This window comes from Eurosta solidaginis, chromosome X (assembly GCF_040869045.1).
Source record: "Eurosta solidaginis isolate ZX-2024a chromosome X, ASM4086904v1, whole genome shotgun sequence".
Lineage (NCBI taxonomy): Eukaryota > Metazoa > Arthropoda > Insecta > Diptera > Tephritidae > Eurosta > Eurosta solidaginis.
In genome coordinates, this window is record NC_090324.1 from 35,507,201 (window position 1) to 35,532,302 (window position 25,102).

Here is a 25,102-nt window from a genome sequence, read left to right on the forward strand (position 1 = left end):
GTTGCATGGGACAGGTTGTTCTGAGCTTGATCCCAAAACCCGACGTCCACGTAACTTTTATAAATATTTTGTGGCTCCTTGCTGCTCACGCCCAAGGGCTTCCCGTAGTCTACGCCTAAGCGCCCACCACTACCTTCCAGCAGAACCGCTGCTCAGAAAGCCACAACAAGTACCCGCTGCTGCTCGCGCCCCACGGTGCCAACAACTCAAACAGCTGCTACCACTCATAACTACTATCTTCGTAGTAGAGTCGGTAGCAATGCTGAACATCAGCCCCTGCCCCCGTCTTCTCCCCCCCCCCTTTCTTTTCCGGCAGCAATCGTGTAGGTCAGGGAAACAGACTCTTAGTCCCTACCTCCGTTTGCACCGTTTGCCAGCATAGAATATATATGTTTGCGACATCCGCCCAATGCAGCTCCTGCCTTGGGCGGTGCCACTTTCCTAGATGTTCTGGTCTCCGCGACGGCAACCCTCCGACGGGTTTCATCGCGCCATGTTGCCAGGTCGCAAACCCAAATCATCTGGGTACCCCAATGCTTACCCAAGAACGCCCAGTCCCAGGGCCACAACAGCAATCGCATCGTAGTCTTTCTCAACCCAGGCGTAGTCACCCGTCACTTACCCACAGAGTGGCGACGTCTCCCCCTATTCACTTCAGAATTCTGCAGTTAAACTGTAATGGACTAACTGGGAAGATTACGGAGACAGTCGATTTCATGAAGCGGCACAACATCCGCATTGCTGCGATTCAAGAGGCTAAACTCACAGCAAGATCTGCGTTGCAGACCTGCTCTGGGTATAATGTCCACAGAAAAAATCGCGAGAGTGGAAATGGAGGCGGCCTCGCGTTTATCATACACCACTCTGTGCAATATTATATATTTGATCCTGGCATCGACCGCAGGGACAATGTCTTAGAACGTCAAGGCCTATCTGTCCGGTCAGGCGATGCAGACCTAGAAATCATAAACATCTACATCCCTCCTGCCACCTGTTGCCCCAGTGGATACCGCCCTAATATCAGAACCTACTCACTGGCAACAATCCCATTATCTTAGGCGATTTCAATGCCCATCACGATCTATGGCATTCAAATTTGCGGGCGGACAGTAGGGGTGAGATGTTGGCGGATCAAATAGAAAAACGACGTTCTGCACAATAAGCGGAGACGCCCCCACACGTATGATAGGAAGCTGTCACAGTTCGCCAGATATCTCAATCGTGAGCGCAGAACTCGTAAACTGCGTCAACTGGTGTAGCATTATGCGTCATACCCACCTATGTAATACACTTGCGGCATTACGCATCATGAACTTCTATGCCAAATACATTTTAGTAATAATCATATTACAATATAATACAACATAAATTATTGAACTAACCCAGCGGCTAGCTAACATCAATGGAATGCCGAATATGAAACCCTTGTCAATTCACAGCTAATAAATTCTGCTTATTACTTACATACAACCAATAATGAGAATTAACCAAATACTCACATTGATATGCTGACTTTGCAAGCATGCATACAAACCAACATGTATGCATAGCATTAACCAAATTACTCGCATTGATCTGCTGACGTTGCAAGCAGGCATACAAATCTACATGTATGCAAGCAGGCATACAAATCTACATGTATGCAAGCATGCATACAAATCTACATGTATACAAAGCATGTATACAAACCTACATGTATGCATACCCCATTACCAATGTACATATTTTTAGTTTATTAGTAATAAGATAATTATGAATGTATAGGTTAAGTAAATAACTATAAAAGGGAAAGAATTTATTTAATAAAGGGAATTAATGTTTGACTACCAAACCTTTCACATCTTTTATTCCAAATGAAACATTTCATGGCGATCCTGCCAGCTTGGTCAAGAATTAGCAAAACTGCTGAGGACCTTGCTGGAGGAAAATCCTGGATATAAAATAAGCAGGATTCGCCTTCAAACATTTCATGGCGATCCTGTCAGCCTGATCTTTGATTAGCTGAAAAATTTGCTATTAAGCAAAATTAGCTAGATCTTGCTGGAGGAAGAATTCTGCCATTTCAGATCAAAAATTGGCACAACTGCTAAAAAGGATCTGACTGCACAGGATTCTGACCATTTGTAAAACAAGTAAAAAGTTTTTATTTAAAGAAAGGAAAAATGAGAAAAAAGGACATTTAAACAAAGCAGCCTTTAATGTCATTATGGCAGCACCCAAAGATCTAATATTTGCACCGTTGCAGTACAATTAAACTCTTGGATATTATCAAGGAAAGCCGTTTTTCGGCAAGGATTTGGCAAACTAAGTTGAAAAATATTTGGTGGTAACAAAACGGGATCAGGTACTACTATATGGCATCAATTAAGATATTATCAAGGAAAGCCGTTTTTCGGCAATGATTTGGCAAACTAAGTTGAAAAATATTTGGTGGTAACACAACGGGATCGAAGGACACCTTTCGATTGGCACAAGTTAACAACAAAACGAAACCAGAAACATTTCATGGCGAGATCGGAGGCATAACACTCGAGGCAATTAATATAAGTATACAAAAATATTAGAAACAAATTGGGCGGCCTTTACGGACGCTAAACCATAGTTTTTGCTTAGGAATTTTTTTTTTTAAATAGGACTTGTAAAAAAAAATAAAATAAAATAAATAATATAAAATTTAAACTAAAACAAAAGTATGTACGAACAATTTCTTTTGAACTTCAAAATAAAAATTGATCTAATTTGTTAAAATTTGAAGTAAAATTTTTATGGAAAAAAGAAGTAGGAGGAAAACTAAAAATTTCTTATTCGAAAAAAAGGCTAAAATGCTAAAAATCTTAAATTAAACTTTTATAAGAAAAAAAATTCAAGTAAATTGGAATGTTTATGACACTTCTCTAAAATAGTCAATCAACTTCAGACAGTTCACCTATCCTCTAAAGAAAGCCCATAGAATATTTAAATAAGGTTTAAAAATTAACCATAACTACTAAAATGCAAAGAAACTCCTCAGATCTTCCTCTCTATTGGTGGGACGAAAATGCCCGACACACTAGGGAATTACAAAAAGAGTTAGAAGGATTAAAGAAATTATGGAAGATATTAGATATGGAAAGGGAACCCACAATTGAGGATATTATAAACCCCACTACCAGGGAAGAGGAAATAATGCGTATGATTAGGAGAGTGTTCCCAGAAAATTCCAAATGTTAAGTGGCATCAAAAACAAAAAAAAAAAAAAAAACAAAAAAAAAATATATTAAAAGCCCGTTTAATACAAATAGATAAGAATATTTCCAAATATATTATAAACTACATTAAGAAAATTTTTTTTTGGAATATTAAAATTTTTTTGTAAATATTTTTAATCAACAATATCCACAAAATAAAAAGTCATAAAACAAAATATCTAACTTCTTATTAAAATTAGAGAACTTTCAAGATGTCTTCGTGGACAAAAATAGCCCAAGGCATCATGGTAGCCATAGCTGGCTACGAGGTAGGTAAAGAAAGCTCTGAAAGAACAGATAACAAGATAATATGAGCCACCAACTAAGGTAAATACAGAAAATACTCCGAACATCCCAGATGTTTGGTTAGCAGTTACAGGTTGTGTATTCATGCTTTTGATCATCACAATAGCTATGATGCTCAAAAACTATATGAAGCACAAATTTAGGCAGGTAAAACCCGCCACAACTCGTATCTAAGAAACACGAGTTTTTGCAACCCATTACCTAAACCAATCCCAAAGCTGAGGAAGAGCGATAAACAATTCAAATAAATCTCAAATAGTAAACCTAAAAATGTCACAATCGACAGTAAAGGCAACCCTGCCTAAAGCGAACAGCAAATCAAAAATTCGCATAATTCCTTTGATGGCTCCTGACAAAAATAGTCATGAAGCAATATAAAATTCTAGGACATTGGAAATAGGCAAAAACTAAGAACAAGAAAAATTTTAAAAACCAGCCCATAACACCAAAAGGAAAAGAATGAAGAAACGTCACAAAGAGAACCTATAAAAATATAAGTGAAGCGCTATATAAATTTGCAGCAATAAGACATGTCGCGCTCTTAAAATGGTAGCGTAAGAAATACAAGCAACCTGATTGTAGATGATAAAATTGACTTAGGACAATTACTTATCAGGCTGTACAAACGTTGTACAAATGCCGCCAATCCAGGACTTAAAATTTTTAGGAAAAACACAGTTGTCCTGAGGGACAAATTGGTGAAAAATAATTGAATATTTACTAGAGTAGGCAAATTTAAAATAATAAAAGTAGGTACCCAAATTCTCTAAGATCAAACAATTGCACAAACCCAAAAAGGTTGTGAAAGTGACAAATCCCGTTATAAAAATAAAACTAAATTCTTCATAAAAGTCATGACGATTCTGTCTTGGTGGCCGCCGCAGAAATCACGTGACAAATAAGATCAAAAATATTGCTGGAAAATAGGGAAATTATTAAAAATTTAAAGATACTAAAAATTTTTTTTTGCACCCACTGTACCTTCCAATTATCCATTAATAAAACTACCCCGCTCTTCCATCAGCAACCCCCTCTATTATATATACAATTTATTACAGATTTACCTAATTATGAAAAAAATAAGGTCAAGTGAAAAAAAATCTTTTTTCCTTGAATAAAAATTAAATAAATACTATCATTTATTACATAGGTCTCATAAGGTCATATATTTACATATTAGGAAAGTATTCTACTTTAGCCCCAATAGATTAGAAAATATTAATAGCAAAATTTGTTTTCTCTAACCCTAGGTAGATAAATAATAAAACTTATATACATAGACAAATTTCGATAGGAAAATAATTTGCATAAGTTACTAAATAATAGTAGGATAAAAATGGTAGGAACTATGAAAATAATTTAGAAACTAGTAATAGAAGCAATAAATAAGGAATTAGTAGTTCATTTAAGATATCTCTTGGAAATAATTTAAAAATAAATATTCCAATCTATTCAGTAATAATTAGTATCTAAGCAATTGAAAACAAATCTTTTTTTTTCTGCTTCATATTTCCATATAAATATAAGAAAATAATTTAAAAAAAAGCGGATTTTAGATGGGTCGACATTTAAAATCCGGCTATAAAATATATACAATAAATACAATAAGTAAAATAAGTAAAATAATCATTAAACTTAAAATTTTGAAAAGAAAGGGATATGCATAAAATGTAAACAATAAAAATATCAAGATCAGCAAATCAGAAGCAAAGCAAACATCTTTCACTACAATATCAAGTTACAATAAAATATCAAAATCATTGAAAATACGACAAAGAGTTGTTGCTGTTGTTGTTGTAGCAATACTCGCCCCACCTAATAGCCGCGACCGATCACAAATTGTCATCAATATCCTCTAACGGGAGTCCAAGGAGACTTGCCGTTTTAACAGGGGTGGACCATAAGGAAAGGGGTGTTAGAGGCGTTGGTTCCACATTACAATTAAGAGATGGTTGGTGTCATTATGCAGATGGTGTTCTGGGGACATAAGAAGACAGCCCGTGGCGATTCTGAGAGCAGTATTTTGGCAGGCCTGTAGTTTCTTCCAGTGGATGATTTTTAGGCTTGGCGACCATATGGGTGACGCGTAGCACGTAATCGGCTGGCTAATTGCTTTGTATTTAGTCATGAGCGTTTCTTTATCTTTTCCCCAGGTACTGCCAGCGAGGGATTTGAGGATTTTGTTACGGCTGCGTGCTCACCAAAATGGAGATCCTGATCAAACGTCACACCCAAGATTTTGGGGTGTAGGACAGTCGGTAGCGTAGTGCTATCGACGTGGATGTTCAAAATGGTCGACATTTGGGACGTCCATGTTGTAAATAAGGTCGCGGAAGATTTAGTCGTTGATAATGCCAGGTTTCGCGAGGCGAAAAACTGGAGAGATCAGGGAGGTAGCCGCTTATTCTGTTGCAAAGCTCATCGATCTGTGGGCCTGAAGCTGTGGCGATTATTGTGCAGTCATCGCCGTAGGAAACGATAGTAACTCCTTCCAGTGGCGAAGGTAGCTTTGATATGTAGAAATTAAACAAAAGTGGGGATAGGACACCACCCTGTAGCACCCCTTGTTTAATTCTTCTTGGTTTTGATGTTTCGTTTTTAAATTGCACCGATGCCTGCCGACCACCCAGACAGTTTGCGGCCCATCTTTTGATACATGGGGGAAAGAAAGGTAGACCCTTCCAGGTCTTGCAGTAACGAGCCATGGTTGACCGTATCAAAAGCTTTTGATAGGTTTAGCGCTACGAGTACTGTTCTATGGTGGGGGTATTGATTTAAACCGCAATTTGTCTGGGTGCTAATGGCATTTAGCGCGGTGGTAGTGGTATGGAGTTTTCTGAAGCCATGCTGATGAGGGGCTAGCTGCAAATTTGCTTGGAAATAAGGGAGCAAAATGACTTCAAGCGGTTTTGCCACTGGCGATAGGAGAGATATCGGACGATACGACTCACCTATGTTAGCTGGTTTCCCAGGCTTTAGTAGCGGCACCACCTTGACCATTTTCCATTTCTCAGGTATGACAAAGGTGGAAAGAGACAGGTTGAAGACATGCGCTAAATATTTGAAACCCTCTTTCCCTAGGCTTTTAAGCATCGGCATGGCTATGCCGTCTGCAGAACGCGCTCGCGCATTTTTTCGCGTCCGACAGCACTTTGTCGCCAAAGGCGATGGAAACTTTGTCTTTGTGCTTAGTCGGATTCGATAGGGACTTTACGGTGGACCAAAGTTTACCCACATCGGTAGAGAGGTTACATCCTCTTAGGTGCTCCTCCCATTTAGCCCGCTTGTGTTCATCCACAAGCAATCTGATGCGTTGGTTTATATCCCTTATTTGGGGGTCGGCTGGATCAAGCTGTCTTATAAGGTCACGTTCTCTCGCTAAGTTTGCGGCCTCCGCGGTGGGGCCGGATTTCGGGAATTCTCGCGGCGGGAATGAAATGTGCCGAGGCGGATTTAATGACCTTACGGAAGGCACGCTCCCCTTGGCGGGCATCAGTCGGGATAGGGAGGGCAGCAAAGCGGCTGTCTGTAAAGGATTTATATTCTTCCCACTTTCCTTTTTTGAAGTTAATGAAAGTGCGTTTTTCAGTGACGATGAAGTCGGCGGTACGCTCAAGCGAAATAAGTATGGGCAGGTGGTCGGATGCCAATGTTACCATCGGCTGCCAGTTGACGCAGTTTACGAGTTCTGCGCTCACGATTGAGATATCTGGCGAGCTGTGACTGCTTCCTACTATACGTGTGGGGGCGTCTCCGTTTATTGTGCAGAACGTCGTTTCTTCTATTTGATCCGCCAACATCTCACCCCCACTGTCCGCCCGCAAGTTTGAATGCCATAGATCATGATGGGCATTGAAATCGCCTAAGATAATGCGATTGTTGCCAGTGAGTAAGGCCCTGATATTAGGGCGGTATCCACTGGGGCAACAGGTGGCAGGAGGGATGTAGATGTTGATGATTTCTAGGTTTGCATCGCCTGACCGGACAGATAGGCCTTGACGTTCTAAGACATTGTCCCTGCGGTCGATGCCAGGATCAAATATATAATATTGCATAGAGTGTTGTATGATAAACGCGAGACCGCCTCCATTTCCGCTCTCGCGGTCTTTCCTGTGGACATTATACCCAGAGCAGATCTGCAATGCAGATCTTTCTGTGAGTTTAGTCTCTTGAATCGCAGCAATGCGGATGTTGTGCCGCTTCATGAAATCGACCGTAATCCGTAATCTTCCCAGTTAGGCCATTACAGTTTAACTTCAGAATTCTGAAGTGCATAAGGGGAGACGTCGCCACTCTGGGGGTAAGTGACGGGTGACTACGCCTGGGTTGAGAAAGACTACGATGCGATTGCTGTTGTGGCCCTGGGACTGGGCGTTCTTGGGTAAGCATTGGGGTACCCGGATGATTTGGGTTTGCGACCTGGCAACATGGCGCGATGAAACCCGTCGAGGTGTTGCCGTCGCGGAGACCAGAACATCTATGAAAGTGGCACCACCCGAGGCAGGAGCTGCATTGGGCGGATGTCGCAAACCTATATATTCTGTGCTGGCAGACGGTGCAAACGGAGGTAGGGACTAAGACTCTGTTTCCCTGACCTGCGCGATTGCTGCCGGAAAAGAGGGGGGGGGGGGGGGGGGGGAAGACGGGGGCAGGGGCTGATGCTCAGCATTGCTACCAACTCTACTACGAAGGTAGTAGTTATGAGTGGTATCAGCTGTTTGAGTTGTTGGCGCCGTGGGGCGCGAGCAGCAGCGGGTACTTGTTGTGGCTTGCTGAGCGGCGGGGCTGCTGGAAGGTAGTGGGGGGCGCTTAGGCGTAGACTACGGGACGCCATTGGGCGTGAACAGCAAGGAGCCAAAAAAGATTTATAAAAGTTACGTGGACGTCGGGTTTTGGGATCAAGCCCAGAACAACCTGTCCGATGCAACCATCCCTTGCACGAGACACACTGAACAGAGTATGACCGTCCTAAAAAGATTCTTTTCCGGCAGATGAAGCAAAACCATTTCTCAGGACCGGGGTCAGGAGACGGACCCGGATTGGATTCGATGCCTTCCCGGAGTAAGAGAATAAGGAGCAGTCCTGCTGCAAGGAGCTGCTGGGAGGATGACAATTTGTGGGAGGGACGAAACAAATTAGATGGGGTCACACTGAAATGACAGTCCTTGGTCGGGAAAAATCCCGAGTCGCTCCGGTACATAGAAGTGACTGCCTTGGGAAGCGCAGAATCAGGGTCGTGCCTGCTAGCACCGGCAGCTACAACGCAGGAATCGTATATTTCCTAGTGAACAGAACCAGTTCAGTTTTGGCTGAATTGACCGATAGACCTTTACTCCTGGTCCAGTTCTCCACCAGTCTCAGCCTAGTTTGAATTAGCTCAACTTAGATCTGGATACTGTAACAGGTTAAACTCTTACCTATCCAGAATCAACCCCGGTATAGAAAATGTATACCCCGCTTGCAATGTGTCCCCACATGACACCAACCATATCTTTAATTGTAATATGGAACCAACGCCTCTAACACCCCTTTCCTTATGGTCCAACCCTGTTGAAACAGCAAGTTTCCTTAGACTCCCGTTAGAGGATATTGATGACAATTTGTGATTGGTCGCGGCTGTTAGGTGGGGCGAAGCACTGCTACAACAACAACAATAACAGCACTGTATTAAATAAAGGGACGAATTTAAATTTAAATATATATATTTATTGTTTAATTTCACTCGTTTAATTAAATTTTTTTACGAAATAAAGATGTATAAAAATAAAATGAATTAACTGCGCGATGGCAGGCGGGAAAAAACTCTGAATAGTGGCGAACGAGTACGATGCGTAAAGGCGGGCGGTTTTAGATAAACTTAAGAAATTAGTGAGCGCGATGGTGGTTGCAGGCACAGCTGGGCTGTTCTGCTTGCGCTTGGCGCAGTGGCCGGGTGTTACCAGACGGAGGGGTGCGAACTTAGTCCGAAAATTGGATCATATCTTCTACAGTAACGAATATAGGGAAATTTCACTTATTCCAAACCTTCTGCTATCGTTCGAATCGCTAAATTGTCGAATAAATCACTCCGATATTTAGTATTGGAAACTGGTATTTATTAAGATTAATTTGAGAGTAATACTTCACAATTATACCTCACAACCAATAGCTTGTCTAAAAATTATACTGATTACTGAATACTCAGCTTGCACCGCTTTTATACTCTCTGTGGCTTCGTCCGCATATTTCTCCAAGAGCCTATACGTGTCTCCTTCTAGAATCTTCTACTTGGTTACCAGCTATATGCGTGTGTATTTGTAGTTTATAGCCTCTCGCATAGCCATATGCGTGTGTATATGTGAGTACTACTTCGGCTGATGATTACATGTGCTTATGAGTATCCCTCCGTTGCCTTGTATGTATGTGTGTAGGCGATGATTGATTTGTTTACGTACATACGAGGGGCTGCTTAGTATCGGCTTAGTGATGGTAGTATAGCTTAGTGATACTAATATTCATCACAATATAATTATATATAACAGGAGTAAGCTTAGTTCTTGGTCACAACTAAGCAACACCAATATCTTGCTTTGCTTTGTTGTTAGTTATCTTATCAACAATTAAAAACCTGTTTGCGCATGTCATGCGTGGAATGTAACAGACGCTAAGTATGGCTTGATTGCTACCTAGCAACAGCCAAGATGTGACAACAAACGCTTTTCTTATCAGCAACAGCGGGAGCGCATAACCTAGTTGCTTGCACAAGCAACATAAACTAGCAACTAATCTAGCAATAGTGTCGCTCCAAAACTTGTTGTAGGCGTAGGTTGATCACCGCTTAGCAACCACAATCATGTTTTGCGTCATCAGCATTGTACTTCCAACAACTTTTGATACATTGTGATGGAATGGAACAGGAGTTACGCTCATAACTATCACCAAAGCATTAGAGCAGGGATAGACCTATTTTCGGCTCCTAATTCAGTTTCAGTGCTTCCGAGTGCTAGGTGAGGGGTTGTGTGTTTTGGGGTGTTAGGGGAGTAAAAAATTTTTTTGGAAATATCCGCTCCGTCTCAAACGATATTCATAGCAAGAAGGTTGCGAAAACACTAAAAAACTGAATGAGAACGTTCTTCCTCAACCTCGAAAACCAATTGCCAAACTGTGTTGCAATAGTACGAAAACAAAAACAGACAGTTTTTGGCCAGAAATACGAAAAACGGAATAACCATAGACTGAGATCGACTTTATGTTAAGCAGAGCATTATTGAGATTCATTTCGTTTTCACATACATTTAATTATATGCAAGCCGAATCATTTTGCATGAGATAATCAGTTGAGCAATGCGGTTGTGTTTTTTAAGTTCCGTGCTAATTTTGCTTTTTAATTGTTATGTCGTCTTGCGCTAACTCTTTGGTCTTCTGAGGCTTAAAATATAAATTTATTAACGCGATTTCGAAATTGAACAAAATCAAAAATGTTTTTATTGAGATTGTCGAGTCGGTAAACAATAGTATAGATTCGAATAAACGGGTCCTACGTTCAAACAAAAAAGCTAAGGCGGGTGTTAGTGTTGTTGCGGGCTCGACCAAAGTGCAAAAGCCTTCTCCTGCTCCACCTCTACATTTTAATGTTGCTGTTGTTGCTGCTCACACTACTGCAGTGTCGCCTGGTAATAATAATGGTTTTACTGCTTTTGGTACTAATGCTTTTGTTGCTGCTGCCGCCCTTACTAAATCGCCTGCTGATTATACGTGTTTGACGGGTTCAGCTGATAACTCTAATGACATTGTTGATGCTGTTTCTGCTAGTGCTAATGCTGTTGCTGTTTCTGCTGCGTCTGCTACAATTAGTGGTTTGACTAGTTCTGTTTATAATGAAGCTGTTACTACTGTCGCGACTAATACAAAATCTATTATGCATGCGCCGTTAACCCTATTTCTAATTCCCTTTCTACTGATTTATTAACTACGCCTGGTGCCGAAACTGGTTTGGCAAGTATTATTTCAGTTCCTGAAGGATCATCAGCTGATGGTACACAGTGGTCTACTGTTGCGAAAGAACGTGCCAAAAAGAATCCTCAACACAGGCGTCGCATAATTGGCTTCAACCATGATGTGAGGACCCCAAAGTCGAGGACTTTGTATCCTCACAACATACACATGTCCATACATTTTTCTAAAGAAGATACGTTTTGAAATAACTTGGAGTTTATATTTGAATTTACCACTTATACATTTTTTATGAAATTTACTTATGTATACCTTTATGAATTATACTCTAAATACATACATTCGGTTGTACGTTGAATTGATAATTATTAAATCGAAGGACAAATTAGACTTGCGCACTTTTGCACGCAAGCAAAGTATTTACATTTTCGCAAACATAAACTTTGAATATAGAATCACCCTAACTTGCATTAAATATTTGGAAAGTAGATACGCACAAAACATAAAAATGCAGCGGTCGATCAACCCTTTGCACACTCAAAATCCAATGTACCTAGTTACAAATACAACATACATAATAACTTAAGTGAACGGAGATCAGCAGCAAGTCGTCAAAATAAGCGCCGCTACTAATTGAAATTTCGTTATACATATTTACGCACTAGCATACAACACACCAACGCACGCCATACAACAGAAGGCAGAAGCATTGGGCAAAGCAAAACACAACATTAGAATCAGGTGACCACAAGCAAATATACAAACACACAATATATAAACCAAAGCCTGGAAAGCACAGTATGAGCAAGTACAAAGGCATTGTATTCAATAAGGAGCATTATGGTGCATGGAAATTCATGGGAAGGAAATATTTACCGGATTAACAGTTGTTTTATATTGTTAATACCATTAGTTCTAAGTTGTTATTATAAAATAACCGTTTGCCTGCGGGCAAAAATTAGTATATAAGGGCGACGAGTTCGCATTGAAATTCAGAGATTAGGAGACAGGCATACGAGTTGGTAGGCTTTATCACTACCGACCAAGAGTACACCTGAAGGCTTTTTCACTTCATTTGTACTTAGAGTATACTCGTCTGGAGGCTTTATCACTCCATTCGACCGCAGAGGTTGGCCGAGGGCTTTATCACCTCCGTCACCTCTTATAGAGCAAGGAAATCAGCCTAGGAGTAGAAAAGTAGAATTTTATCAAATAAATAATTTTTTATAACGTTTTGTATCGAACAAAACAGAGTTATTCTTTCAGAAGGACCGTTAGGAATTTCTACTTCCAGGAAACAAGGTTCACACACTTATGGGTTAATACGACGAGGATATAAAACATAACAATGGTAAAGGTATCGTGGGTATACTATCTCACTCGAGAGGATCTGGTAGCCTACAGCACGGAATTTGGGCTAGAGGATGGCGGAACGGTTGACGAACTAAGAAAACGATTGGCGACATTCATCCAAGAGGAGAAGGATAACGAGAACTTACGGGATCGATTCACAGAGTTGGCGATTCGGCATGCGCGGCTAACAAATCCACAAGCGTCAAAGACAAGCAACGAACTAAATTCACCAAGAAATGATAAACAGGCAAATGGTGCACCCAATCAATTGGAGGTCGGACAACCGCCGGTACATTTTATTCAGCAGCCTGGTATGTACGCAACGACAAATTATATTCAAAACCCTGGCACATATGCAACGACCATGGACAGAGTAAGGAAGTGGGGATTAAAGTACGACGGAGGCAAAGATCCCCTAGGATTCATCGAAAGAGTGGAGGAGCTAGCAGATGGGTATGAAATCAACCGCAACACAATTCCAAAAGCGCTGCCGGAGTTATTGAAGGACAAAGCATTGGTATGGTACAGGAATAACAACCGGCATTGGCAGGAGTGGGACGCCTTCAAGAAGGACTTCCTGAAGTTCTTCCTAAGCTCCCGATACTTAGAGCAATTGGAAGATGAAATTCGTATGCGCGTACAACGACAAGGTGAGCTATTTAAAGATTATGTCTTGGCACTACAAGGAATCATGCGTCACGCGGGCTACACCGAGGAGCAGAAATTAACCCGCATCTACAGAAACTCGCGCAGAGAGTACCAACTATACATAAAGCGAAGCGAGGTCAGCAATCTTGAGGAGCTGGTAAGTTTAGCTCAAGACTATGAAAATATTATTCCTGACAGGGAACCAATGCGACCAGCCACAAGGCCATTCATACCACGGCGGCAAGAAGGTCAGTACCAGTGTCTCCAGGCAGAACAAAGACAGGAAGAGCGAGCAGAGATCCAACAACAGCAGAGGTCAGAGCCACAACAAGAATATGTGGATACAAGAACGGCCTGCAGACGATGCGGAAGAGGTGGTCACTTCTCATACGGGTGCCGAGGCATAAGTGGTAAGATAGGCGTGCTCACTCGTGATTGTTGTAGGAAGCCACAGGGAAACGACCAGAGACCACGTTGGAACCGAGGGATGGGATCTTCGGAGAGATTAGACATGTTCAAATACACAAAGGGCCGCATATCGGTAACAACGTATGTGACACGGGAGCGACGAGGAGCTTTATAAGTGATGCAATGGCGAGAAGATTAAAAACTGGCAAATTCAAGGAAGTAAAGACGCGAGTAAGAATGGGCGATGGCAGAGCAATAATAATCAAAGAAGCGGTAGATGCAGAATTAAGAATGGGTGGTAAAGTACAGAGGAACGAGATGCTAATCCTACCGGGACTGGGCGACGAGGTGGTAATTGGCACGGACTATCTGGCGAAGGTAAACTTGGAGATGAGATGTGGTGGTAAAGAAATAACGTTGAGAGTAGACGAAGGGAAGCAAGAGGTAGTGACATGTACAACTATGGTCGAAACGAATAGTGAAGATTTCAGGGAACACGACCCAATGGCGGCGATAGCAACTAGCAAGACAGAGGATTCGGTGAGTAAATTTCTGAGCCAAGAATTACAGGTGTTCGCAAACATGTCAGGAGTATCCAACGTGGCCATACACAAAATAGTTATGAGAGACGACCGTCCAATTAAGCAAAGGTACTATCCGAAGAATCCGAAAATGCAAGAAATTATCAACAAGGAAGTCGACGAGCTGATCGAAAAAGGTTGCATCGAACCATCGAATAGCCCGCACAGCGCAACCATAGTTTTGGCAAAGAAGAAGAATGGCAAATGGAGACTCTGCGTAGACTACCGTCAACTAAACGCAAGATCAGTACCAGACGCATACCCTTTACCTCGTATACAACATATCTTGGACAAATTAAGAAGCGCGAGATTTATCAGTAGCTTGGATTTGAAAAATGGATATTGGCAAATCCCTATGGAAGCAAGCAGCAAGCAATACACCGCATTCACAGTACCTGGTCGTGGACTATACCAATGGAGGGTAATGCCATTTGGCTTGCACTCAGCCCCAGCAACTTTCCAGAGAGTACTTGATCGTGTCATAGGACCAGAATTGGAACCATACGCGTTTGCTTATCTTGACGATATTATCATTACAAGTAAAACATTGGAAGAGCACATTGCACATTTAACAGAAGTATTTCGAAGGCTGCATAGAGCGAACCTGAGGATAAACCCGGAAAATGTGAGTTTTTTAAGAAAAGGTTAAAATATCTAGGTCATGTCGTTAGCGAGGAAGGCATCCATACCGACCCAGACAAGATAGCAGCCATCAAAGAACTGCAACCACCGAAGAATATACGAGAGTTACGACGTTTTCTAGGAGTTGTGTCATGGTATAGAAGATTCGTGCCGGATTTTTCACAAGTATCACACCCGTTAACATCTATGCTTAAGAAAGGTAGTAAGTGGAGGTGGTCTGAAGAACAGCACTGACGCAGGCACCGGTACTCGCTTGTCCAGATTTTTCGAGGAAGTTTAGTTTACAGACGGATGCAAGTGATTTTGGTCTTGGTGCAGTACTTACGCAAGGTTCAGGCGACGAAGAGCGAGTAATAGCATACGCAAGCCGCAGGTTAAACAAGGCAGAGATGAACTACTCACCAACAGAAAAGGAGTGTTTGGCAATAGTGTGGGCAATACGAAAAATGAGGCCGTACGTAGAAGGATACACGTTTACAGTAATAACAGATCACCTAGCGTTGAAATGGTTGAATGCGATAGAGAGTCCGACTGGTCGGATTGAGAGATGGGCACTGGAACTACAGCAATACTCATTTGACGTACAGTACCGAAAAGGAAAGTTGAACGTTGTGGCAGATGCATTATCAAGACAACCGATGGACGAGCAGTGGGGTACGTTGACGATGTACGACGGAAAAGACGAGTGTAAGTGGCTTAAATCTAAGATGGAAGATGTAAGAAAGACCCCGGAGAAATTCCCAGAGTACGTTATCGAGGATGGAAAATTGTACAGACGCATAGGAAGTCAGGTGGATGGCGAAGATGCAGTGCCATGGAAGCTGTGTGTCCCGACTTCACAGCGACGCAGAGTGCTAGAGGAGATCCACGACACACCGAGCGCAGGGCATATGGGCATCCGAAAATCGATAGCAAGAGCAACAACACGTTACTATTGGCCAGGAATGTTCAGGGATGTAAGAAAGTACGTACAGCAGTGTCACACAACGCAGGCAAGATGCTAACGAAGATTGCAGAGGAGCCTTGGGCAACAGTCTGTGCAGACTTTGTTGGTCCAATGCCACGATTGAAGCATGGAAACACAATGGCACTAGTATTCTTAGACAAATTTTCAAAATGGGTAGAAGTAATACCAATCAGAAAGGCAACGACAGAATGTTTAATAAGAGGATTTCGAGAGAGGATTTTGGCACGGTTCGGTGTTCTAAAAATATTTATTACGGACAACGGAGCACAGTTTATAAGGAGAAGTTTTAAGAGATTTTTAGAGGGACTTGGCGTGAGACACCAATTAACGGCACTGTACACACCGCAGGAGAACCCGACAGAGAGGGCAAACAGGAACATCAAGAGGATGATAGCACAACATACGGGAAAAGAGCAGAAGACATGGGATGAGTTGTTACCAGAGATAACGCTGGCATTGAATACAAGTGTATGTGAATCGACAGGTTACAGTCCAGCATACATAGTACAAGGGAGGGAACCGAGAATCCCCAACAGCCTTTACGATGAGCAGACATTTGGTACAGGTGAGAAATTAGCAAACCCAGGAGAGAAGTCAAGGAGGATGAAAGAAATATTCGAGAAGGTACGACGGAAGCAAGAGAGAGCATCTATAGAGCAAGCGAAGTATTACAATTTAAGAAGAAGGCAATGGCGACCGGCGATAGGCGACCTAGTGCTGGTAAAGGAGCATCAGCTATCAAAAGCGGTAGATAACTTTACGGGCAAACTAGCGCCAAGGTACAGTGGACCTCACCGGGTAATGAACTTTGTGTCACCAGTGATCGTAGAGCTAGACAAAGCCTTCAGAGGAAGGAGGAGGACAGCCCACCTAAGTGAGCTGAAAGCATACCACGCAACCGACGCCGCCGACAACAACGAATCCAGGAAGCGAAGTCATAAAGAGAGATACAAAAAGGGCGCTAGTGAAGATCAAACCGCGTCAACACCGTCCAATCGAACAGCAAACAATAAGCCAGAGGTACAACAACAGAAAAATAACAGCGAGGTAGCCATTTGCGGTACGCTCACACGAGTCAGCGAAGAGACCGAGAGACAACACGGAGAGAACCAAGGTACAAGTCAACAGCTGATAGCATACAGAGACGGTCAAGTACAAAACATTGCGGAGAATCAGGTACGAATATTTCCAGAAAACAGATTACAGATCGCCAGAGAACCGGCGCATGGAACAAGATTACACCTGGGAAGGCAGACCGCTATGGCAGCCTTATACGAACACACACCCCGAGGCAACTTCGGAATTACAGATTATTTTGTAAGATTCTACTTCAATCCGGATGGAATCGGTAGTAACGGGCACACCGAACCGAGACAGTGTCAAATCATACACGAAGAAATTTCATATCAAGAAGTACCCGGAGTGGAATCAACCACTAAAAGCTCGGTAAACTCTAACCACAATTACATAAATATCCCGTAAACATACCCTTTAACTATGCGCATGATATACCACGTTTTTTTTTAAATCCACCATATATGGCGGGAACACCCTAAGGAAAATCCGCCAGTTTTTCATTTATTTTATAGACTGGCATCACACATACCAACGACAAAAACAGCGACATATTGAGCCTGATGGCCAGCGACTGCAGCGACGACGAACAGCATGGGCAAACACCACTTCCGCGTACGGATCACGCGCACCGACCTGGTGACGGTGGGTCTCATTGCGGCAGGTGAGGGGGGAGTGTGAGGACCCCAAAGTCGAGGATTTTGTATCCTCACAACATACACATGTCCATACATTTTTCTAAAGAAGATACGTTTTGAAATAACTTGGAGTTTATATTTGAATTTACCACTAATACATTTTTTATGAAATATACATATGTATGCCTTTATGAATTATACTCTAAATACATATATTCGGTTGTACGTTGAATTGATAATTATTAAATCGAAGGACAAATTAGACTTGCGCACTTTTGCACGCAAGCAAAGTATTTACATTTTCGCAAACATAAACTTTGAATATAGGATCACCCTAACATGCATTAAATATTTGGAAAGTAGATACGCACAAAACATAAAAATGCAGCGGTCGATCAACCCTTTGCACACTCAAAATCCAATGTACCCAGTTACAAATACAACATACATAATAACTTAAGTGAACGGAGATCAGCAGCAAGTCGTCAAAATAAGCGCCGCTACTAATTGAAATTTCGTTATACATATTTATGCACTAGCATACAACACACCAACGCACGCCATACAACAGAAGGCAGAAGCATTGGGCAAAGCAAAACACAACATTAGAATCAGGTGACCACAAGCAAATATACAAACACACAATATATAAACCAAAGCCTGGAAAGCACAGTATGAGCAAGTACAAAGGCATTGTATTCAATAAGGAACATTATGGTGCATGGAAATTCATGGGAAGGAAATATTTACCGGATTAACAGTTGTTTTATATTGTTAATATCATTAGTTCAAAGTTGTTATTATAAAATAACCGTTTGCCTGCGTGCAAAAATTAGTATATAAGGGCGACGAGTTCGCATTGAAATTCAGAGATTAGGAGACAGGCATACGAGTCGGTAGGCTTTATCACTACCGACCAAGAGTACACCTGAAGGCTTTTTCACTTCATTTGTACTTAGAGTATACTCGTCTGGAGGCTTTATCACTCCATTCGACCGCAGAGGTTGGCCGAGGGCTTTATCAACTCCGTCACCTCTTATAGAGCAAGGAAATCAGCCTAGGAGTAGAAAAGTAGAATTTTATCAAATAAATAATTTTTTATAACGTTTTGTATCGAACAAAACAGAGTTATTCTTTCAGAAGGACCGTTAGGAATTTCTACTTCCAGGAACCCTGGACGGACTGAGACCAACCCCAGCAAAGTCAAGGAAAAGTCCGTCACAATGATACCGAGCTTGGCGTAAAGATTCGACGCAAATGGCTGCAGCTATCATCGTTCCTGCCTAATTGTTGAACAGAGTAAATTACAATCGCATGGTTACAAAGTAGAATAGCGACTGACTTTATTAATGTGTATATAAGAATAGATAATAAAGAAGAAATACAATGAATGATGCCAGATTGATATTATTTTACAATACTCCACGTTAATAGCATATCTGGCAGTAATTACAAAAATTAGTTTTATGCATTTCAATAACTAAGTTAAGCCCAGCTTGTCATTAATGAGTTGGCTCTTCGAAGCCGGAAAGCCTTTTGTTAAAGCGTCAGCTAGCATCTCAGATGTTGGAATGTATTCCAATTTTATTGACCCATCTTCAAGCTTTTCGCGCGTATACTTCAACTTGATGTCAACATGCTTTCTACGTGGTGAAAAATTATTGTTACGTACAATGCTTATGGCGCTTTTATTGTCACAGTGCAACGTAGTTATTTCATTACAGTCAGGATTCAATTCCGCCTTAACCAAATCATTTCTTGCAAAGCACTTACAATGGACATCAGTTCCGCTTCTGTCGAATATAACGCAACTGTGCGTTGACGATGACTGCCCCAAGTTATAGCTCCGCCCTGCATTGTGAAGACGCAACCAGATGTCGATCGCCTTTTGTCAACATCTGCAGCCCAGTCGGCGTCACAGAAACCGGTAAGGGCCTCACCACTTTTGGCATACACGATACCCTTTTCTATTGTTCCTTTCAAATATCTCGGAACACGTTTAATGGCTTGCCAATGAGCCTTTCCAAGATTTTGTGAAAATCGAATCAACAAATTAACTGCATAACTAATATCAGGCCGTGTATTTTGTTCCGCAAAGAGTAATGATCCAATCGCCTCCATGTATGGAACCTTCTCCATTTCTTGTTTAGCATCATAAGTTTTTGGGCACATATATGCGGTCAACTTTTGCGACAAGTTAAGCGGCGTGGATACGGGTTTGCAGTCATCCATTCCAAAACGTTTAAGAAACCCAGAAATTGACTCAGACTGATCTATTTTAAACGCGTTATTTACCTCATTACGCTGAATACGCATGCCCAAAACTGAGTGGGCCACACCCATTCTCACCATTTTGAATTTCGAAGACAGTTCCATTTTGATACGTTTGGCAATTTGTTTATCGTTTGAAAATACCAAAACGTCATCAAGGTAAATAGCTACAAACACCATACGTTCATTGTGTACATGGTAATTAATGCATTGATCGCCGTCGCTGCGTACAAAACCAAGATCGACCAAGGCTACATTGAGTTTTTTGTTCCATATTCGACTCGCCTGCTTAAGGCCGTACAAGAATTTCACCAACCGGCATACTCTACCCGTGCTATCGTCAAAACCCTCAGGCTGCTTCACGTATACCTCCTCCTGCAAATCCCCATTCAGGAAAGCAGTCACTGCATCGAGTTGGTATACATCCACATCATGCTTTGTAGCCAAAGCAAATAAGAATCGTATCGAATTATACCTGACAACAGGTGCAAACGTTTCAGTATAGTCGATTCCCTGCTTTTGCGAACATCCCTTGACTACCAGCCTAGCCTTATGACGTACGATTTCGCCATCAGTGTTTCGATTTGTTTTAAATACACACTTAGAAGCTATGGCTTTCTTATGTGCGGAAAGATCAGTGAGAAACCATGTTTTGTTTAATTTATGTGAATCCATTTCAGCCGCCATTGCGTCTGACCAAGCATCAGCTTCGGCAATTTTAGCTGCATCCTCAAAGCTTACAGGGTCATCAATCTAAGATATAATAGTACAAAATACGGACTGCTTGTTTACTTTATCAGCAATACGCTTAGATCGACGAACATCAACGTCTTTCATTGCATTCTGCTCATCTGAAGAACTACCGTCAGCAGTATCGTACTCGTTTTCGGAGACACTACCAGATTCACTTACATTTGACAATTCCAGCTCTTCCTCTGAATTGCTAATGTCACCTTCCGCATTACCTTCGCCAATGTCGACAACAAATTTATGTGAAACGCAATCATGTTTTGCATTTGACATTTCGAAAAAACTAACGTCACGGCTTATAAGAAAGTTGTGATCAGATTTCCTGTACAAACGATATGCCTTTGATACATCGCTATATCCCACAAATATACATTCGTCCGATTTGGCATCCAGCTTCGTTCTCTTTTGTTTCGGTATGTGCACCATTGCCATGCACCCAAAAATACTTATCGTTTTTAAATTTGGCTTGACGCCAGACCAAATTTCTTCAGGACTCATACTATTTCCTCTGCAAGGAACACGATTTATCAAGTATGCAGTTGTGTTTGCAGCTTCAGCCCAAAAAATATTATCAAGACCGGAATCTAATAACATACACCGTACCCACTCCATGATCGTCCTATTGATTCTCTCAGCTACCCCATTTTGCTCGGGCGTATATGGAGCTATTTTTTGGTGTATAATTCCACATTTTTGAACAAATTTTAAAAATTGGTCATTTAAGTATTCAGTGCCATTATCCGTTCGCAGGATTTTAATGCTGCGACCGCACTGATTTTCAACTAAACATTTAATTTCTTTAAACTTATCAAGAACGTCTGACTTTCACACCATTGGCAATGCAAATACTTGTCTAGATAAGTCGTCGTCAAATACCAACAAATACTTAGCATCGCTGAATGAGCTTGTGCTAATTGGACCTAACACATCTGAGTGGACTAAATCTAATAGGTTATTTGCACGCATGCCACTCTCTCTGCTTATTGTTCGTGTTTTCTTGCCTTTCGCACACACAATGTACTTGCCATCATCTGGATTCCTGTAATAAACATCACCAGAATAATTTTTCACGCTGTTTAAACCTTTGTTACATATATGTCCAAATCTGCGATGCCAAAGTTGAAAATTATTAATCGTTCTGCTTCGGCTTGGCATTTTTTGTGTATAGTGCGTTACCAGCGCACTCGCTCTTGCTGTCGAACTTTGTATCTTGCAACAACAAACCTTTTATATTGTCGACCGTTAATTTGCTTTTGGAATTTTCCACTGCCATAACTAGCGCTGGATACTCGTTTGGCAAACCGGCAAGCATTAATGACGCAAAAACCTCATCATCAATGCACCCTTCACCTTTATTAACTTCATTACCATTTCGTTGACATACTCCTGCATTGAAGGGAAATGTTCCAACTTCAGCTGTACTAATTTTCGTAGCAAATCAACTTTGCGTGTAAGACCGCTGTCTTCATACGCCGACATGAGGGAGTCCCAGGCCTCTTGCGCTTGTGGCACTTGCGATATGAACGAAATTACATGGCTCAACCATAAGCGTAATTTCCGCCAATGCTCGCTCATCGATACTTCGTTCTTTTTCCTCTTTTACCCTCCCACTTTTACTCCAGTAGCTCTTCAGTACCAGATAAGATTTTGCGTGCCTTTTCCACACGTCAAAAATGTCACACCCACGAAGCTTTTCGAAGGGAAAGTTTAGCGTATTAGCCGCCATTTTCAATTTATCTCTAGGCAATTAGGCCCATAACCTGTTGAACAGAGTAAATTACAAGCGCGTGGTTACAAAATAGAATAGCGACTGACTTTATTAATGTGTATATAAGAATAGATAATAAAGAAGAAATACAATGAATGATGCCAGATTGATATTATTTGACAATACTAATGTTACGTCTGATGATATACCCGCTTATGTTGCTAAACATGCGGATATCGATAGTAATTCGATTTTGTGCTCTAATTTAATTAGAAAAGGTAATGATCCTAACAATATTAAATTCGTAAATTTTAAACATGGTGTCATCATGTCCCCCGGTAACGGGTATTATTTAATGGAGCTCCTGTATGGTAACGCCGTTCTAACTCCATCGAATACTACTGTCTCTGAGTCATACCTTATTGATAACTTTCAATGTATAGAACTAGTACAAATTAATAGCTTTTTAAACTTACTAGACAGGATTTTAGATCTAATATTTGTAAGCTACAATGTTAACCATAAGCTCTCGATAGCAGCTAGTTACATCGCCCCTCCAAATCAACACCATAGCCCACTGATGTTGGAGCTTGAGTTTTATCAATATTTCGAACTACCAACATGTTTTAATAGAGCGGCCTTTAACTACTCGCGATATAATTTCGATGAGTTGAAAATTTTGTTTGATTTGAATTGGGACCATCTTTTTGGAAATGCAGATGTAACTGGTTGTTATGATATTTTTAATTCAACAATTTATGACATCTGTGTGTGTTTAATTACATACTATACTACTCTAATTATATTATCTACTACCAATTGTACTATATATTACTAGCACTGCCCGCACTTGCTTAAGTCCGAACACTTGCACGCACAAGAATTCCGCTATGCTTTAAATACATACATCCATAAATAAATTTTTTTATATTTTGTTGCTTCTCCCACTTCTAAGTTGGGAGAAACTGCTTTCATAAAAGCAAAGTAGGTCACCGACTGCTACATCGGCTGATGGTACAGCTAATAAGCAATCTACGGTATTGTGCAGCGAAGCATCGGCGACCGCTAAATCAAGTGATTTGCACAATTAATTAGTTTGTACATATGTACGTATGTACAATGAAATGTATGTATACATATCGAATATTGTAATTAGGGCGACGTCTCTGCTGATTTTTCTTTCTCTTTTTCTTGCTGGACAGCGAAATTGGCACATCGATCGCGGTAAAATAAATTATAATAAAAAATATTAAATCTTGGCCTTTTTATTTGGACGCAATTGGCATAAGCTTCACCCCTTATTTTTTGGCTTCACCGTTTGGACTGTACAGCGTTTTCTACAGCGGAGAATTTACAGTGGTTGTATCTGGGTTTATCTTTTTTTGGAAGCGATTGGTGTGAGCTACAGCGCTTAAATTTGGCTACACGATAGAAGTATTCACTATAGTGGTTTTTCAGCTCGGTTCTTTATGCTGTGCTGTTTAGTTTACTTCAGAGGTTTGGCAAACTGCATTTCATTTTATTTGGCAACTGGTTGCTAAAAAGCGTTAGCGACGAAACAGTGTGAATAGCATCCCTGTTCATAGAGCAACAACAAATAAACTTCCGTGGTGCTCCAAAGAACTCAAGCGGTTAAGGAATTTAAAGAATAAGTTCTATAAAAAGCATAAACGCTCTACCAATGCCAATGTTCGTGAGCGGTGCATATTTTACAGACCTGAGTTTAATAAGCTCAATAGATTTTTATATCGGCGGTACATTCAAAATGTTGAAAACATTATTAAATGTACACCTAAATTTTTTTGGAGCTACATTAAGTCGAAAAAGAATTGTTCGGATATTCCGACATCGGTCCACCTCGGAGGTGTTTCGGCCAACTCAATTTCGGAAGCGGCTGACTTATTCGCTGAATTATTTTCCTCGAATTTCGTTACGGATAATAGTAGTGGGGTGTCGTCTGAATATCTGCCAATTGTAGATGCTTCCATCAATTTCGGGAGGCTATGCTTGACTGACTTGGACATAGCTAATGGTTTTGAACAGCTAAAGATGTCAACCACGACTGACTCAGATGGCCTCTCGGCTGTCCTGTTGAAAAGTTGTTCATCTTTGATTGTTCCTTTATGGCATATATTTAATGTGTCACTATCTGCCGGAGTTTTTATTGATGCTTGGAAACTGAATTTTATTACGCCTATCCTTAAAGGTGGTAACAAAAATAATATCGAAAATTATAGGCCGATATCCAAACTTACCACTGTGTCAAAGCTATTTGAGTGCATATTTAAAATAAAATTTTCTTATCCTTGAAACATCTACTATGTCCTCAGCAGCACGGTTTCGTTGCGGGTAGATCTACCATAACTAATCTGGCTGTTTTTACGGAAGAATGGGGTTGGATTTTATATAAGGTGCCACGATTTTCAAACTTTTGTTGATTTGTAGGGGCAGAGGGGGTCCTAAAATCACCAAAGTGGAATCCACAGCTCTAAGAAATACTCAGTTTATGAAATATAAACTTTTTAATTTCCAAATTTAGTAAAACTTCAACTTATGTCCTGCACTTAAAATTCGGGTCGCACATGGCAATAGCGGTA

The 25,102-nt window shown here is 41.0% G+C and overlaps 1 protein-coding gene across 3 annotated transcripts in view; it reads right to left on the reverse strand.

The window, feature by feature from the left end:
• The window catches only part of LOC137235471 (epidermal growth factor receptor kinase substrate 8-like), a 741,986-nt gene that overhangs the window by 333,062 nt on the left and 383,822 nt on the right, over window positions 1-25,102 (reverse strand). The window contains exon 4 of one of the 3 annotated variants that reach the window (XM_067758473.1): window positions 19,952-22,557. The exons of the other annotated variants lie outside the window; for them this stretch is intronic. Within the exon in view, the coding sequence (XP_067614574.1) occupies window positions 22,537-22,557 (21 nt within the window). The 3' untranslated portion in view covers window positions 19,952-22,536. Of the gene's footprint in view, window positions 1-19,951; window positions 22,558-25,102 lie in introns of those variants that run through there. 3 annotated transcript variants of the gene reach the window in all.